Source organism: Prunus avium, chromosome 7 (genome assembly GCF_965620075.1).
Source record: "Prunus avium chromosome 7, drPruAviu1.hap1.1, whole genome shotgun sequence".
NCBI classification, from domain to species: Eukaryota; Viridiplantae; Streptophyta; class Magnoliopsida; order Rosales; family Rosaceae; genus Prunus; species Prunus avium.
In genome coordinates, this window is record NC_142290.1 from 4,625,986 (window position 1) to 4,644,261 (window position 18,276).

An 18,276-nucleotide genomic window follows, 5' to 3' on the forward strand; every position below is an offset into this window, starting at 1 on the left:
TGTAATATAGCTTTGATGAGATGTGAAAGGAACAGTTAGAATGTGTAATATGGCTACTATTGATTTCTATGCCAAATTAACTGTTCAATTCACTTTTGTAATCTTGATACCCCTTGAAAAAGAAAAACAAAATCTATTTCATAGTAGTAGTGCTTTATTTGATCAGAAAATGGTCATCATTAAGTTTGTGAAGGGAAGATGTCTTCAATTAGCAACAATTGCAAGAAAGCTTGCACTTGTTTAAGAGACCAGGGATTTGGAATTTGATATCTAAATGATTTGAATCAGGAATTTAGAATCATCTTCAATTTCTAATTTAGAGAGCTTGAGGTGGAAAGCCAATATACTTGTCCTTACCATTTTCATGATTACAACACTCACGCATCATGCATCATTCGTGTGTTGTTTATTTTTTATTTGTTTCTTGCATATAGAATATACTGAGAGGGAGTTTTGGTCCAAATTTCTCCAATTTGTTTAAAGTCAAAATCCCACACCTGGATTCTGGCGCTCGAGCGCCTGATTTCGGCTCAACCAGGCCATTTTTATGCATTATGCCGCTCGAGAGCGTATTAGTTTCGCTCGAGCGGGCGTCGCGCTTTTCAAGTTTAAAACTTGGTTCGCATTTCAGTTCATCATCCACCCTCATTCCCCTCGATTGCAGCTCGTATCTCCGCTCTTCTTTCCTCGATTTTCTTCGATTTTCACTCTCTAATCTTCCCACTTTGTTGTGCCAACGTGATCTCTAGAGGTTCTCTCTTCTCTTTAACCCCAATTTTTTGCTCTTTCACCCAAATTTTCGGCATCCTCACTCTAGGGTTTCACATTGGGAATTCACTCAATCCCGTCGAAATCACTTGTCATTATCGAATTGTTCTCTTTTTTTACGGTCCTTAGTCCTTCCGCATTGATTTGAGGCCATCCTTTACGGAACTTTGGGCTCCAAGCTCAAATTTGGTCTTCAAAAGGTAAGCACTTTGTTTGTTCTTCATACTCTTTTGAATTCTTTCGCATTTAAGACTTATTTCTTGTTTGTTTTGGTGTTTTTCATTGCTTTGGAATTGATTGATTTTGGATTCCTTCCTACATTGGTATGTTTTCTCTTTTCTTTGTGTTTTTGGTTCTTGGCTATGATTTTCTTTTTACCTTTGTTGTTGGGCATGTCTTTTTGATTTAATTTTCTGGTTTTGTTTTATTGTGGTGCTATTATGGTTTGTTTTTGTTGTTTGGATTGTAGTTGATTTGGTCTATAGACTTTGTTTCGCCATGTCTCGTCGAATCAAGCACAAGAAAACAACAACCATTAAGAATTGATTTTGTATTACTTACCTCCAATGCATAATAAACAACAACCAAGATCATATAGGTGTACATACAATTTTTTTGAAGTTTCCAACCGAAGATCATACACGGTTTTTTTTTTCTTCAGGATATAAAAATTAAACATATTTTATCTCTGCAACGGAGTAGAGCTTGGGATGGTGGACGTCGATCAACATATGGACGAAACAATTGTTTGTCACACACATAAAATTTAAATATCATGTATAAATACGAGGGAAGATGAACAAGAATAACTCGGTAAAAAAGAAGTCTGCGATTACTAGGAAAAATAAGATTGGGGAGAATGATGTGGGCGTTACAGAGACTTCTAAGGGTGAAGAAGATGACATATGGGGACGGGGGAAGAGAAAAGCGGAGATACGAGCTGTGCTCGAGCGCCTGATTTCCGCTCAAGTGGACCAATTTTCTACGTTCTGCCGCTCGAGCGCGTATTAGTTCCGCTCGAGCGAGAGTCACACTTTTCAGGTTTAAAACCTGGTTTGCGCTTCAGTTCGTCATCCCTCTTTATTCTGCTCGAGTGCAACTCTTGTCTTCGCTCTTTTCTCCTCGATTTTCTTCGATTTTTACTCCCCAATCTTCTCACTTTGTTGTGCCAACATGATCTCTAGAGTTTCTCCCTTCTCTTTAACCCCAATTTCTTGCTTTTTCACCCAAATCTTCGGCATCCTCACTCGAGGGTTTCACATTGGGAATTCACTCTATCCCATCGAAATCACTTGTCATTACTGAATTGTTCTCTTTTTTGACTGTCCTTAGTCCTTCCGCGTTGATTTGAGGCCATCCTTTACGGAACTTTGGGCTCCAAGCTCAATTATGGTCTTCAAAAGGTAAGCACTTTGTTTGTTCTTCATACTCTTTTAAATTCTTTCGCATTTAAGACTTATTTCTTGTTTGTTTTGGTGTTTTTCATTGCTTTGGAATTGATTGATGTTGGATTCCTTCCTACATTGGTATATTTTCTCTTTTCTTTGTGTTTTTGGTTCTTGGCTATGACTTTCTTCTTACCTTTGGTGTTGGGCACTTCTTTTTGATTTGATTTTCTAATTTTGTTTTCTTGTGGTGCTATTATGGTTTGTTTTTGTTGTTTGGATTGTGGTTAATTTGGTCTATAGACTTTGTTTCACCATTTCTCATCGAATGAAGCATAAGAAAACAACAACCATTAAGAATTGATTTTGTATTACCTACCTCTAATGCATGAAAAACAACAACCAAGGTCATACATGTGCACATACAATTTGTTTGAAGTTTCCAACCGGAGTATTACCTACCTTCAGGATATGAAAAGTAAACATATTTTACCTCTGCAATGGAGTAGAGCTTGGGACGGTGGACGTCGATGTACGTATATGCAAACAATTGTTTGTCACACACATAAAATTCAAATATCATGTATAAGTATGAGGGAAGATGAGCAAGATTAACTCGATAAAAAAGAAGTCTGCGATTACTAAGAAAAACAAGATTGGGGAGAAGGATGTGGGCGTTACAAAGACTTCTAAGAGTGAAGAAGATCACTTATGGGGATGGGGGAAGAGAACTCAGAGGAGTATTTGGCGGCTAGTGATGATGGAGAGTTGTTAAGAGTCAAGGCGGAATTGAGGGCGAACAAGGCTAACGTTCGGTAACTTCAAACTTCTCTGTAAGATTGTAAGCAAGCTTTTTTATTGACCACGAGTAAGTTGATGGTAGTGGAGGCAATGATTGAGAAGAGGCTCGCACAATTAAACTTGAATTTGAAAAAGGATTGAGAAGAGGAGGCTTGGACAAAATATGTTTTGGGTATATAACAATGATGCTTAAACCAAAAATTTCATTGGGTTTTTAGGTATATAGTGTAAGACTAATGTCATAGCTTCTTTAGTTGTGAGATGGAATGCACAAATTCCTCAAATTTTTTAGGTACATCATAAAAAAGGGATAAAACAAATCTTAGAGAAGTATGTAGTGATTGATAGTGGAGCTAAGTATGCTTATCCGTTCTTCGGTAAAACATATGTAGAAAGCCTATCCTGTGCCATAGGGCAAGGTATTAGCTAAAAATACTATTGTATTTAGTGTCTTAAATGATAGGTTTACTGGGGGTGAGATTAACCATTTTCACATTTATGAAAATGGGCACATATAATTTAAAAAAGAGAAGTTGTTGGATCTCTACCTACACGACTTTCAAATGCATCAAATTCCGGATGAGAGTACAATATACATTGCTATTCCATTTATTGCATCGTGCACTGATGATTTAATTCATGATATGACGAAGGATGATCTGAGAAAATTAATTAGCTGGTAAGTGAAATTATTAATTCGCTGTACAAAACGTTTATCCAATTTTTTATATGATTAATTTTTAAATTGAAAAGTTTTTAATTTTGTTCCAGTGATACCGAGTTAGAAGCCTATCACTGCTTGGGTGAAGTAAGTTGGTTAGACATAACCTATCACTTATTTTGGGCTTCAATTAAAGGTTAAGATTCGGCAACTACATGTTATAAGGTGCTACGTCAAAATTATTCGGCAACTAAAAGTTGATGAAGAACAACAAATTGTATCTTTTGTATGCGATGAATCAATAGAGATGCTGAGTTATATTTTGAAATATAACCCTTTTTATCCCCCCACATATGACTAATATAAACAAGTTTGAGACTTGTCTTAGATAAAGGTGCATAAAATTCAGGTTAGGATCGAATTCATTATTCACCATGAATTTGCATTCATGATTATAACGCTCACGCATCATGCATCATACGTGTGTTGTTTATTTTTTATTTGTTTCTTGCATATAGCATATATTGAGAGGGAGTTTTGGTCCAAATTTCTTTATTTTTTTTTCCGCTCAAGTGGACCATTTTTATGAGTTATGCCGCTCGAGCGTGTATTAGTTCTGCTCGAGCGGGCGTTGCACTTTTCAAGTTTAAAACCTGGTTCGCGCTTCAGTTTGTCATCCACCCTCATTCCGCTCGAGCGCAACTTGTATCTCCACTCTTCTCTTCTCGATTTTCTTCGATTTTCACTCCCTAATCTTCCTTCTTTGTTGTGCCAACGTGATCTCTAGAGGTTCTCCCTTCTCTTTAACCCCAATTTCTTGTTTTTTCACCAAAATCTTCGGCTTCCTCACTCTAGGATTTCACATTGGGAATTCACTCCATCCCGTCGAAATCACTTGTTATTACCGAATTGTTCTCTTTTTCAACGGTTCTTAGCCCTTCCGTGTTGATTTGAGGCCATCCTTTATGGAACTTTTGACTCCAAGCTCAAATTTAGTCTTCAAAAGATAAGCACTTTGTTTGTTCTTCATACTCTCTTGAATTCTTTTGCATTTTAGACTTATTTCTTGTTTGTTTTTGTGTTTTTCATTGCTTTTTAATTGATTGGTGTTGGATTCCTTCATATATTGGTCTGTTTTCTCTTCTCTTTGTGTTTTTGGTTCCTTGCTATGATTTTCTTTTTACCTTTGGTGTTGGGCATGTCTTTTTTATTTGATTTTCTGGTTTTGTTTTCTTGTGGTGCTATTATGGTTTGTTTCGTCATGTCTCGTCGAATCAAACACAAGAAAATAACAATCATGAAGAGTTGATTTTGTATTTCCTACCTCCAATGCATAATAAACAACAACCAAGTTCATACAGGTGCACATACAATTTTTTTGAAGTGTCCAACCAAAGATCCTCCATGATTTCTTTTTTCCTTCAGGATATAAAAATTCAACCTATTTTACCTCTGCAACGGAGTAGAGCGATGCGATGGAATATCAAATCTTCTAAGTATGAGAGGTTATTGTAGTAACTACAGCAATGACATGAATCGCAATGAGAGATTGGGATGGTGGACATCGATGTATATATAGGCAAAACAATTGTTTGTCACACACATAAAATTCAAATCTCATGTGTAAATACGAGGGAAGATGAACAAGATTAACTTGATAAAAAAAAAGTCTGCGATTACTGGGAAAAACAAGGTTGGCGAGAAAGATGTGGGCATTATAGAGACTTTTGAGAGTGAAGAAGGTGACTTATAGGGATGGGGGAAGAGAACTCAGAGGAGTATGTGGCTACTGGTGATGATAGAGAGTTGTCAAGAGTCAAGGTGGAATTGAGGGCCAGCAAGGGTAACGTATGCCAGCTTCAAACTTCTCTGTAAGATTGTGAGCAAGCTTTTTTATTGACCACGAGTGAGTTGATGGAAGTGGAGGCAAGGATTGAGAAGAGGCTCGAACATTTAAACTTGAATTTGAAGAAGGATTGAGAAAAGTAGGCTTAGACAAAATAGGTTTTAGGTATATAACAATGATGCTTAAATAAAAAATTTCATTCATTTTTTGGGTATATAGCATAAGACTAATGTCATAAGTCTTGTGAAAGGGATGGTGTATGCAGGAATATTAAAGCTATACAAAAGGTAAATGAGCTAGAATATTTATGAATATATATAATAGTGTTTAAGATATGCTATAGAATAAGAGAGTCTATCGTGGTAACTAGGCCAATAACATGAATCCCAACGAGAGATTGAGATGGTGGATGTCAAAGAACGTATGCTAAATGAGGCACGCGAAACAATTTTCTATCACACAAAACAAAAAATTCAAATTTCATTTTGGTCCTATCTGCATAACTAATGGAGCAACTGTCATATTTGAAATTGGAGTATGGAACAACCTAGCCGTGAAGAGTTGATTTTGTATTTCCTACCTCCAATGCATAATAAACAACAACCAAGCTTGTATTGGTGCACGTTCAATTTTTTTGAAGTCTCCTGCCGAAGATCCTCCATGGTGTTTTTTTTTCTTCATAATATAAAAATTCAACCTATTTTACCTCTGCAACGGAATAAAGCGATGCGATGGAATATCAAATCTTCCAAGTATAAGAGTCTATCGTGGTAACTACGGCAATGACATGAATCGCAATGAGAAATTGGGATGGTGGATGTTAATGTATGTATAGGCGAAACAATTATTTGTCACACATATAAAATTCAAATCTCATGTCGAAGTATGAAACCCGAAGTTCTAAGTTATATAATTATTTTAGCGCTTGAAGTCCTGAATGTATAGAACTCAAACATGTAGCTTTGAGTGACGAATTACGCATATGTTCATTTATTTATTTATTTTAGTAATATGATCACCTTTTTTTTATTGAGGCATATTTTAATTTTTCATGACAATTAATTCGTTCTGAATTTTTTATTTTTTATTTTTTTAGACATATTCAACAATGTTAAATCTCACGAAGCTTGAGTTTGTTGCACTTGAAATTTCTGGCAATAACTATTTGACATGGATCCTCGATGCTGAAATTCATTTGAATGCAAAGGATTTTGGAAATACCATCAAGGAAGGAAATGAAACATCCTGGCAGGATCGCTCGAAAGCTATGGTTTTCCTCCGCCATTACCTTCATGAAGGGTTGAGATCTGAATACATTGGGGTGAAGGATCCCGCTATCTTATGGAAAAATTTGGAAGAAATGTATGACCAGTAGAAGAGTATAATACTTCCAAAGGCTCGTTATGATTGGATGCACCTGCGCTTGCAGGATTTCAAAACAATGAATGAGTATAACTCAGCAATGTTCAAAACTGTCTCTCAACTGAGGTTGTGTGGAGACACAGTTACTGATGAAGATATATTGGAGAAAACATTTACAACTTTTCATGCATCCAACATGCTCCTACAGCAGCAATACCGATAAAGGGGATTTACAAAATATTCTCAATTGATTTCTTGTCTCCTTGTTGCTGAACAAAATAATGAGCTTTTGATAATAAAAAAATCATCATTCTCATCCAACTTGCTCAAAACCATTTCCTGAAGCAAATGCAAAATGTATCATTTCTTGAAACAAATGCAAAATGCATCATTCCCTAAAGCGAATGTAAGCAATCGTGGCTGTGGTTGTGGCCGTGGTCATGGTCATTATAATTTTCGAAACCGAGGTGGTCACAATCAGGCCTTGTTGGAGTTGGCTCGACTAAACGAAGGAAAGAAGGAAGCAGCCCAGCATGCAGGCGCTCGAGCGGAACTGCAGGCGCTTGAGCGGCAGAGGCATCTTGGCGCAGGCGCTCGAGCGGATCGCGATTTCCTGTTTCAAAACAGGTCGGTTTTTGGCCTAGTTTTGGGAGGTTTTTTAGTTTCCTATTCCTTATATGATTGTGCTAAAGGCCTATACATATAAATAAGTACTTTAGACTATGGTTCAGAAGAGATTCAAGATACACAAACCTAGGGTGAGAGAAAAAGAGATCTAGAGAGAGAGAGAGAGAGAGAGATCAAAGGGAGTTCTTTATTGTAACCAAAGGGATTTTTCTCATACTAGTGAATTTTCTCGGGGATCACCGGAGAGGACGTAGGCACGACGCCGAACCTCTATAAATTCTTGTGTGTTCTTGTGTGTGTTTACTTTTGTGGTTTCGTGTACAATTTATCTTTGCGTAGCTTGTGTTGTGATTGTTTTCGCACAACAAGTGGTATCAGAGCCTAGTTGCGGCGAGCATTGGTTTATGCCCAAGTGCTCTTATAACTTTAAGAGCGGCGGTGTGTTGAAGATGGCAGGCGACAAGGACGAAGAATGTTCCGGTACTAAGTCACAACGGGTATCAAGCACAAAGGTGGAGTTAAAGCCATTCACCGGCAAGGAGAACTTCACGCTTTGGCAAAGAAGAATGAAGCATGTTCTTAAGCAGCAGGGTCTTAGCAAAGTTTTGGAAGGCAAGGAAAAGAAGCTGGTAACCATGACAGATGCAGAGTGGGATGACTTAGACGAGCTTGCTAGAGGATCCATCGAACAACATCTAACCGATGAGGTGTTGTGTAATGCGATGGAAGACACCGCAAAGCAAACATGGGAAAAGCTAGAAGAGATGTTTGCGTCAAAATCATTGTCCAACAAGCTTTTCTTAAAGGAAGAGCTTCACTCTCTTAAGATGGAGGAGGGTGCAAGCATGATGGAGCACGTAAGCGCCTTTAATAGGTGTATTGCTGACTTGCAGAGAATGGATGAGGTTTATAAGTCGGAAGACAAGGCCGTGATGCTGTTGACATCCTTGCCACCGTCTTATAAACACTTTCGCACGACGCTTATGTTCGGGAAGGAAACCTTGAAGTATGAAGAGGTCACGCAAGACATCCTGACGCATGACAGAATGGTTCAACGTTCCGATGGAGTCTCTCAAGGTGAAGGTCTTGTGGTCAAGTCTGGAGAGAGAGGTAGATCGAGCAAGCGTGAGGGCAAGAAAAGCAATAAGGGAAGGTCAAAATCCAAGGCGAAAGATGGTTGTTTCAAGTGTGGGTCAAAGGATCATTGGAAGAAGAATTGCCCTACATGGCGAGAGAAGAGAAACAAAGGGAAGAAGCCGGATGAAGCCGGGGTCGCGGAAGAGAGCGACGGTGAGCTTTTACTTACTAGTAGCATTGTTAATACTGATGCACTTGCTATTACTTCCAGGGTTTCTGCTTCTGATTGGATTTTGGATTCCGGGTGCTCGTATCACATGTGTTCAAACAAGTCTTGGTTTGACACATATGAGACGGACAATGGCAGTGAAGTTATGATCGGGGACGGCTCAGTTTGTAGAGTCGAAGGAACAGGTACAATCAAGGTGAAGATGCATGACGGCGTGGTTAGAACATTGGGTATGGTTAGGTACATACCTAAGCTGAAGAAGAATTTCATCTCCCTAAGTACTTTTGACAAGAATGGTTATTCGTACAAGTGTATGGGAGGAAAGCTCATAGTTTTGAAGGGTTCACTCGTGATTATGAAAGGGGAGATTCAACCTAACTGCCTGTATCGATTATGTGGTACAACAGTGACCGGTGGAGTAGCTATATCTACCAAGAAGAACTCAGAAGATGATACTCAGCTTTGGCATTTGAGGCTAGGGCACATGAGTCAGCGAGCCATGCAAGAGTTGCACAAACGGAAGCTTCTAAAGGGTGTGCACAGTTGCAAACTTGAGTTCTGCAAGTATTGTACCATGGGGAAGCAGTCGAAAGTGACATTCAAGCTGCAAGACAAGGAAAAGAGGAGCACGAGAGTGCTTGACTATATTCACTCGGATATGTGGGGGCCCGCGCCAGTTAAGTCATTGGGTGGAGCTCGCTACTATGTTACTTTCTTGGATGATTTTTCTAGAAAGGTTTGGGTCTATTTCATGAAGGAGAAATCCGAGGTCTTCACAAAATTCAAGGTGTGGAAGGCAGAAGTAGAGAACCTGACAGGAAGGAAGATCAAGGTCCTTAGGAGTGACAATGGGGGGGAATATAAAGATAGCAAATTTCTGGAGTTTTGCAAGAGCGAAGGTATCAAGAGGCATTTTGCCGTGAAGAAGACGCCCCAACAGAATGGAGCCGCAGAGAGGATGAACAGAACTCTCATGGAGCGTGAGAGGTGCATGAGGATTCATGCAGGCTTGCCCGAGGAATTTTGGGCGAAGGCGGTTAACCACGCTTCCTATTTGGTTAACTGGTCACCATCAAAGTATCTTGATTTCAAGTGTGCGGAAGAGGTATGGTCTAACAAGTCTATTGAGTATTCTATTTTGAAAGTATTTGGATGCAGTGCCTATGCTCTTATACCTAGTGATGAGAGAATCAAGTTGAAGCCAAAGTCTCTTGAATGCATATTCCTCGGGTTTGAGAGTGGTGTGAAGGGTTTCAAGTTATGGGATCCAGTGAACCAGAAGAAGATACTCAGTAGAGACGTTGTCTTTGACAAGAAGACTATGCCTATGATTAAAGTCAAGAAACCAGAGGTGAAGGAGAATGTTGTTGGGACAGAAACAACCGTTACAGAATCATCTAGTAGAGTGTTCGGGGGTACTCCGAGTTTGCAGCCAATTGGAGACGTCCATGAAGCAGTGGAGTCCGACACTGAGGTGGAGGAATTTGGGCAACAACAACAGACTCAAGATAATGATGAAGAAGAGGCTCAAGATCAGGTGGAGCCGCCATCCATAGCAAGGTCCAGGCCCAAGAGAACCATCAAACCTCCTCAATGGTTTGGATGGGAGACGGATGCAGTTTACTATGCTCTAAACATAAGTGAAGGAGACCCAACTAGGTTCCAAGAAGCAGTTGAGAGTGTGGAGCGGGAAATTTGGATGAGTGCTATGATGGATGAGATGGAATCTCTACACCGGAACTCCGTTTGGGAGTTGGTCCCTAAACCCAAAGACAGAAAGGTGATTGGCTGCAAGTGGGTGTTTAGGAAGAAGGAAGGAATATGTGAAAAGGAGCCAACTAGATTCAAGCTCGTCTAGTGGCTAAGGGATACTTACAGAAGGAAGGAATTGATTATGATGAGATTTTTTCCCCGATTGTAAAGCATACTTCTATACGGTTATTGCTCTCCATAGCAGCACAGTGGGACATGGAGGTGGAGCAAATGGATGTGAAGACAGCTTTTCTCCATGGAGACTTAGAGGAAGATATCTACATGAGTCAACCTCAAGGGTTCGTTGAAGCAAATAAGGGAAATCTGGTTTGCAGGTTGAAGAAGTCTTTGTATGGGCTCAAGCAATCTCCAAGACAGTGGTACAAGCGCTTTGACACTTATATGTTGCGGATTGGGTATAGAAGATGTGAATCGGATTGCTGTGTGTATTCTCATGTGTTCAAGGATGGGAAGATCATTCTGTTACTACTTTATGTGGATGATATGCTGATTACGTGTCAAGATGTGTCAAAGGTTCAAGAGTTGAAGATCCAACTTGGGAAGGAGTTTGACATGAAGGATCTTGGACCCGCACAAAAGATCCTAGGAATGGAAATAAGGAGAGACCGAGATGAGGGCAAGTTGTGGCTGTCACAAAGCAAGTACATAGCTAAGGTACTTGAAAGATTCAATATGTTGGATTGCAAGCTCGTGTCTACTCCTTTGGCGGAGCACTTCAGGCTAAGTGCCCAAGAGAGTCCTTCTAGTGACAAAGAGAAGGATGAGATGAGTAAGGTTCCGTATGCAAGCGCAGTAGGGTGTCTCATGTACGCAATGGTTTGCACACGCCCCGACTTAGCTCAAGCTGTGAGTGTAGTTTCAAGATACATGGCAAATCCGGGCAAACAACACTGGAATGCGGTGAAGTGGATTTTCAGGTATTTGAAGGGCACCAAGAGGTTTGGGATTTTGTTTGAAAGACAACAAAGAAAGGCATGTGTGTTGGGATATGTGGATTCAGATTATGCGGGAGACTTAGACAAGAGAAGGTCCACCACAGGGTATGTTTTCGTTTGTGGTGGAGCACCGATTAGCTGGAGAGCGGTGCTACAATCAGTCACTGCATTGTCTACTACTGAAGCGAAGTATATGGCACTAACGGAGGCTTCTAAGGAAGCATTATGGTTGCAAAGATTGGCACAAGAGTTCGGGATAGCTCAAGACCTGGTGGTGATTAAGTGTGACAGTCAAAGTGCTATATGTTTGACCAAGAACCAAGTGTATCATGGAAGATCCAAACATATTCATGTACGGTACCACCGGATAAGGGATTGGGTGAACGATGGGGACATTGCGATAGAGAAGGTTCATACAGATGAGAACGCTTCAGATTGCTTGACCAAGCCAGTTACAGCTGAGAAGTTCAGACATTGTTTGAGCTTGCTCAATCTTGTTACATGCTGAAGATTGAGGTGGAGCTCTTGGGAGTTACTAGAACGATTTCCAAGAGGTTTGAAGATGTTCTAGGGATCAATGGTTTTCACAAAGGTGTTTAGGCTCGCCAAGGTGGAGATTGTTGGAGTTGGCTCGACTAAACGAAGGAAAGAAGGAAGCAGCCCAGCATGCAGGCGCTCGAGCGGCAGAGGCATCTTGGCGCAGGCGCTCGAGCGGACCTGCAGGCGCTCGAGCGGATCGCGATTTCCTGTTTCAAAACAGGTCGGTTTTAAGGCCTATACATATAAATAGGTACTTTAGACTAGGGTTCAGAAGAGATTCAAGATACACAAACCTAGGGTGAGAGAAAAAAAGATCTAGAGAGAGAGAGAGAGAGAGAGAGAGATAGATCAAAGGGAGTTCTTTATTGTAACCAAAGAGATTTTTCTCATACTAGTGAATTTTCTCGGGGATCACCGGAGAGGACGTAGGCACGACGCCGAACCTCTATAAATTCTTGTGTGTTCTTGTGTGTGTTTACTTTTGTGATTTCGTGTGCAATTTATCTTTGCGTAGCTTGTGTTGTGATTGTTGCGTAGTCCATCAACGACAAGGTCTTGGAAGTGTGTTCGCACAACAGGCCTCAAATAAGAAAAGTGCACCATACCACCAGAAGTGGAATAACAATGAAGAAAAACAAGAAAAAGGAAAAGGAAAAGGAAAAGGTAAAGGTGTGCAAATTAATTCTGAAAAGAAAATTGATGAGGTTTGCTATAGGTGTGGCATGAAAGGACATTGGTCTTATAACTATCGTACGGTGAAACACCTTGTTAATCTTTTTCAAGCATCAATTAAGGGAAAGGGAAAAGAGAAAAAGACAAACTTCATCGATTTCAGCCACATTTTTTATGATTTCACTGAGCCAATGGATATCACCCATTTGGATGTGTCAAATTTCTTTGCGGAACTAAGTGGCACATTTCACCATTCATTTGGTGATGAAAATATGAATGTTGGTGATGAAAATATAAAGGATGGTGATGATGATGCCAATGATGGGAACCCCAATATTGACTAATGCTATGTTGCTTTATTTCAATTCAAGAAAACGATATGAATTTATGATTTAAGTTTCAACTTTTCATTTGTAATGCTTTCAAGTCAATAAAAGATCTGATCTAATAATTTATATATATATTGATTGTTATTATTATATTTATTCATAAATTTATTATATGTATTTTTCTTTAAACGAAGAAATATGGAAAATGTCAATGCCTTGAGCAATTCCAAGATGCATGATGGAGATGTATGTTTGGTGGACAATGCAACAACACATACAACTCTTCTGGATAAGAAATATTTTTCAAACTTAAAATTAGTAAAAGACAATGTCAATACAATTTCAGGTAGTGCAAAGCTAATCGAAGGCTCTAGAAGAGCAAATATAATATTGCCTTGAGGAACACACATTTATATCAAAGAGGCTTTATATTTTGTCAAATCTTGATGAAATCTGATTAGTTTTAAGGATATACGTCTTAGTGGGTTTTATATTGAAACTACAAATGAGGGGAATATAGAAAATCTTTTTATTACTTCTATTGTTTCATGCCAGAAGCATGTAGTAGAAAAACTTCCAGCTTTCTCATCTTACTTGTATTATACAACTATAAGTGCAATAGAATCAAATATCATGATGAACCAGAAGTTCAGTGATCCAAATTATGCTTTGGCATGACCGACTTGGCCATCTGAGGTCAACAATAATGCATCGAATACTTGAAAATTCATATGGTCATCGATTAAAGAACCAAAGGATTCTTTTATCTAGTGATTGTCCATGTTAGGCTTGCTCACAAGGAAAATTGGTTATTAAACCATCTCCCTTGAAAGTTGCTAGTGAATCCCCAACGTTTTCACAATGAATCCAAGGGGATATGTGTGGACCTATTCATCCACCATGTGGGCCATTTCATTATTTTATGATTTTGATAGACGCATCATCAAGATGGTCACATGTTTGCCTACTTTTTACTTGTTCTATTGCATTTGCTAAGTTTCTTGCTCAAATAATCAAATTGAGAGCATAATTTCCTGACTATCCAATTAAGACAATTCGTCTTGATAATGCTGGTGAGTTTACATCTCAAGCATTTGATGATTATTGCATGTCCATTGGCATTGGTATTGAACATCCGGTTGCACATACGCATATTGAAAATGAATTAGCAGAGTCCTTTATCAATTACCTTCAAATGATTGTTTGTTCTTTACTTTTAAGATAAAAATTACCTACTTCTACTTGGTGTCAAGCTATATTGCATGTTGCATCCTTAGTTCGCATCCGGCCAACTGCTTATCATCAATATTCTCCATTACAACTTGTTTTGGGCCAACAACCTAATATTTCTCATTATTTAAAAATTTATGGTTGTGATATTTATGTTCCCATTTCTCCACCACAACGAACTAAGATGGGGCCTCAACGACGTCATGGAATTTACATTGGATTTGATTTTCCATCTATAATTAGATATCTTGAACCCGTGACGGGTGATATGTTTACAGCACGCTTTGTGGATTGCCATTTTGATGAGACAATTTTTCCACCATTAGGGCGAGAAAATGTGCCGCTTCCAGAAGAATGACATGAAATTACATGGAATGCATCATCATTGTCTCATCTTGATCCACATACAAATCAAAGTGAACGTAAAGTTCAAAGGATCATTCATTTAAAGTATAGCAAATCAATTACTGGATGCATTTACTAACACAAAGAAAGTAACCAAATCTCATATACCGGCTGTAAATACTCCAGCACGGATTGATGTCCCTGAAGGTAAACGTTATAGTACATTAAAGGCACACTTGAAGCGTGGTCATCCTGTTGGTGCTAAAGATAAAAATCCCTAAAAGAAAAGGACACAAGAAATGCCTATTCCAGAAGAAGATAAAAATCCAAAACAAATTAGTACTCTTGATGAGCCAAAAACTAATCAGTTTAAAATTGATGAAGATATAGCCCCTATAGAGGCACATACACAAGAAGAAGTACAAACATCAGAAGAGATCTCTTTGAATTATTTGAGTATAAGAGAAAGCTGGGATAGAAAGAAAACTATTATTGATGATGTCTTTGCATACGTGGTTGCTATAGAAATCATAAAAGATAATGAGGATCTTGAACCAAAAACTGTTGAAGAATGTCGACATAGAAAGGATTGGCCAAAATGGAAAGATGCAATCCAATCATAATTAAATTCCTTGGAAAATTGTAAAGTATTTGGACCAATAGTCCGAACACCTGAAGGTGTGAAACCGGTTGGATACAAATGGATGTTTGTAAGGAAACGTAATGAGAAAATTGAAATTGTAAGATACAAAGCACGGCTTGTGGCACAAGGTTTCTCGCAGAGACCTGGAATCCATTATGAGGAGACATATTCCCTATGATAAATGCAATCACATTACGTTTCTTGATTTGTTTGGTTGTCACAGATTGACTTGATATGAAACTTATGGATGTAGTTACTGCATACCTATACGGATCACTTGAGAATGATATCTATATGAAAATCCTAGAAGGATTTAAATTGCCTGAAGTAAATGATCCAAAATATCATGATATGTATTCAATTAAGTTACAACGATCCTTGTATGTATTAAAGAAATCTGGAAGAATGTGGCATAACCACCTTAGTGAATATCTTATACAAGAAGGATATGTAAATAATCCAATTTGTCCTTGTGTTTTTATTAAAAGATCTAGAAATGGGTTTGCTATTATTGTAGTATACATGGATGATTTAAACCTTGTTGGAATTCCTGAAGAGCTTACAAAGACTGCTGCTTATTTAATGAAGGAATTTGAGATGAAAAATCTTGGGAGGACTAAATTTTGTCTCGGCCTGCAAATTGAGCATTCACCTATCCATAGGTGAAATTGAAGGGATGAGGAACAACTCACCTGGCAGAGGTCATGGATCACAGCGATCAAGTTCTCACTTTGAAAATGGCAGTGCATGGATGTTGCCTTCTCGGCTGTGTTACTGTGGAAATACTGCCAAAGTTCAGACTTCTTGGACTGCTGCACATCCACGGAGGAGGTTTCATGTGTGTGCAAGGGTAAGTCTATAGGCTTTTCAATTTTTGCTTGCGAATTTTTTAGATTTGATGAAGCTGGGTTTTAGTTTCCCCTTGTTTTAAGCATTATGTTGTTTAATGCAGAAGAATGGTTTTAGATTATGGGAATGGGGTGATCCTGAAATGTGTGAGAGATCTAAGCAAATAATATCCTGGCTGCTAAGGAAGATCAACAAGTTGGAAAATGAAAAAAAAAAAAAAAAAAAAGAAGGCTTGATTGTATGTCGACAGCGAAAAACCCTTGGTTTTGGGTGTCAGTGTTGTTGTTTTTGATGTTTGTGTGGTTGGTGTTTGGCACAGATAAAGGCAAATATTGATATTTGCAATTGCCATTTTAATTAGGTAATTTGGTCATTGTAATGATATGACTTTAGAAAAGGAAATGACTTTGTATGAAATGTAATGCGCCTTCAGAAAAAGGAGTGACTTTGTGTGTTAGCAATGTAACGAAAGTGGCATGGATGAGTTATTTTGTGAAGTTAATTGCAAGGATTTCGAAATTACATACATTATCCAAATCAGTACTTAGATGAAAGACTAAATTGCCATCCAAACTGTCTTACAAAAGAATTCCATCCAAAGTCAATTCCATATGTTTACAAAAACTAATCCATCCATGCCTAATGCATCTGTTTACAAAACAAACCCATAGTCGATCCAACGGTCCGAACATAACAAACCCGGATAACGCCTAATATGTGATATCCGATCGATAGTCCAATGATAACTAAATTCAAATCCAAGCATACCGTCGTGCTCAGGACGACATGGGGATTATTTTAGAACACAAAGACCAGCCACAAAGTGGCCCACGTGTCGACAGCGCGTGGGTGCCCAAAGCAATTCCGGGGATCGGAAAACCTCCAAACCACTGGTCAAGACCTATACCTACATGATCAGGACATTAAGTGGAGCAACTTTTGTTCTTGGGCCATGGCCAAAAAGTGGGCGGAGATAACCGGAATTACGAGCCGAAACCGGCCAAAACTTTAAGCGATAATTTGAGTTCCAAAACGTAAAAATCGATCCTAAACAACCCAACCATCAGCTAGAACACATTGAGATGATGAAAAAGCATATCTAGATCGAAAAAATTGGTGGCCGGAATCACCGGAGCGAGAGATGGAAACTTTGGGTAAAAACCAAAAACATTTTGGTATTTTCCGGCGAAATGCAGCTGCAATGGCTGCAGCTGAGGGGTGGAGTAGGAAGAGGACAACATGTTGGTTCTTTTGGTACCAACCTCGTCGCGTTTGGTGGTCGGAGGTGGTGGTGGCGACCCAAAAATGGGTCGGATGAACAATAACAGAGGGGGAGGGGAGGTGCTGTGTGCGAAGGGGGAGGGAGGAAGAAGGAGAAAAAGAAAAGAAAAATTAAAATTGCCCGGTTACTGTAATAGTACTGTTTGCTACAATAACACATTTAAAAATTCCCTTTACATCCTTTTCGTTTTCAGACTTTTCCTCCTTCGTTACAACTCAGAATTGGGCGTGCCGCATGTCTACGAACTCGTATTGACGAGCTCTACGCAATGGTGCCACTCATTTCCCCAAAATCCTTCCAGATCGAAAAGTGATCAAAGTGACCCTACATCCTTATGGCAAAATTGTAATTTCACAATTACATCAATTGAACAAAATGATTAAATTGGGTCAGGGGTGTTACAAGCCAAGTGAAAGTTAAATAAGTCATACAAAATCAAACCCATCCAAGCCAAGTGACAATTAAACAAGCCATGTTTACAAAAACAAATCCATCCATCCAAACTTCATTCCTTCCATCGATTTACAAAAAAAAAGAATTCATTCATCCAAAATGTATTCCATCCCTAGTCATGTCGTTTCAATTTGGCAACTAAACTCTCCATGGCCTTGCCCTTTGGGCTGGATACGTGTACCCAACTTTTTTTCCAGGGGTCATGACTGAGTGAGGTTCATTCATTTGGGAAGCTTGAGTCACTTAAGAAGCTTGAGTGACCTGAGAAGCTTGATTCACTTGGGTTGCAACACCTTGATTCAATTGTGAACTAACATATGGAGTTGGTTGCCTTGGCACTTGGGAGATAGATCATCCTCATCTCACCTATTTGACAACATAAATAGTGTCAAATCCATCAAAACCAACCATAATTCTATAGTACTTTTGTTGTTAAAATACTAAATTTAACTTACACCAATCAAAGTTC

General features: G+C 39.0%; 1 protein-coding gene across 1 annotated transcript; it reads left to right on the plus strand.

Moving 5' to 3' along the window:
• The first annotated feature begins 5,370 nt into the window (after nt 1–5,370).
• Nucleotides 5,371–7,046, plus strand: LOC148292882 (uncharacterized). Its single transcript, XM_088244482.1, has 3 exons — nt 5,371–5,463; nt 6,558–6,782; nt 6,891–7,046. Exons 1-3 carry the CDS (start codon nt 5,371–5,373, stop codon nt 7,044–7,046), a joined length of 474 nt encoding a protein of 157 aa, XP_088100608.1.
• Nucleotides 7,047–18,276: the final 11,230 nt, after the last annotated feature.

Coding starts and splice junctions, on each gene's coding strand:
- LOC148292882 (XM_088244482.1), top strand. CDS start 5,371: ATGGGGGAAGAGAACTCAGAGGAGTATGTGGCTACTGGTGATGATAGA. Junction 5,464..6,557: donor TGAGGGCCAGCAAGGGTAAC/GTATGCCAGCTT, acceptor TTATTTTTTTAG/ACATATTCAACAATGTTAAA. Junction 6,783..6,890: donor TGAGATCTGAATACATTGGG/GTGAAGGATCCC, acceptor CTGCGCTTGCAG/GATTTCAAAACAATGAATGA.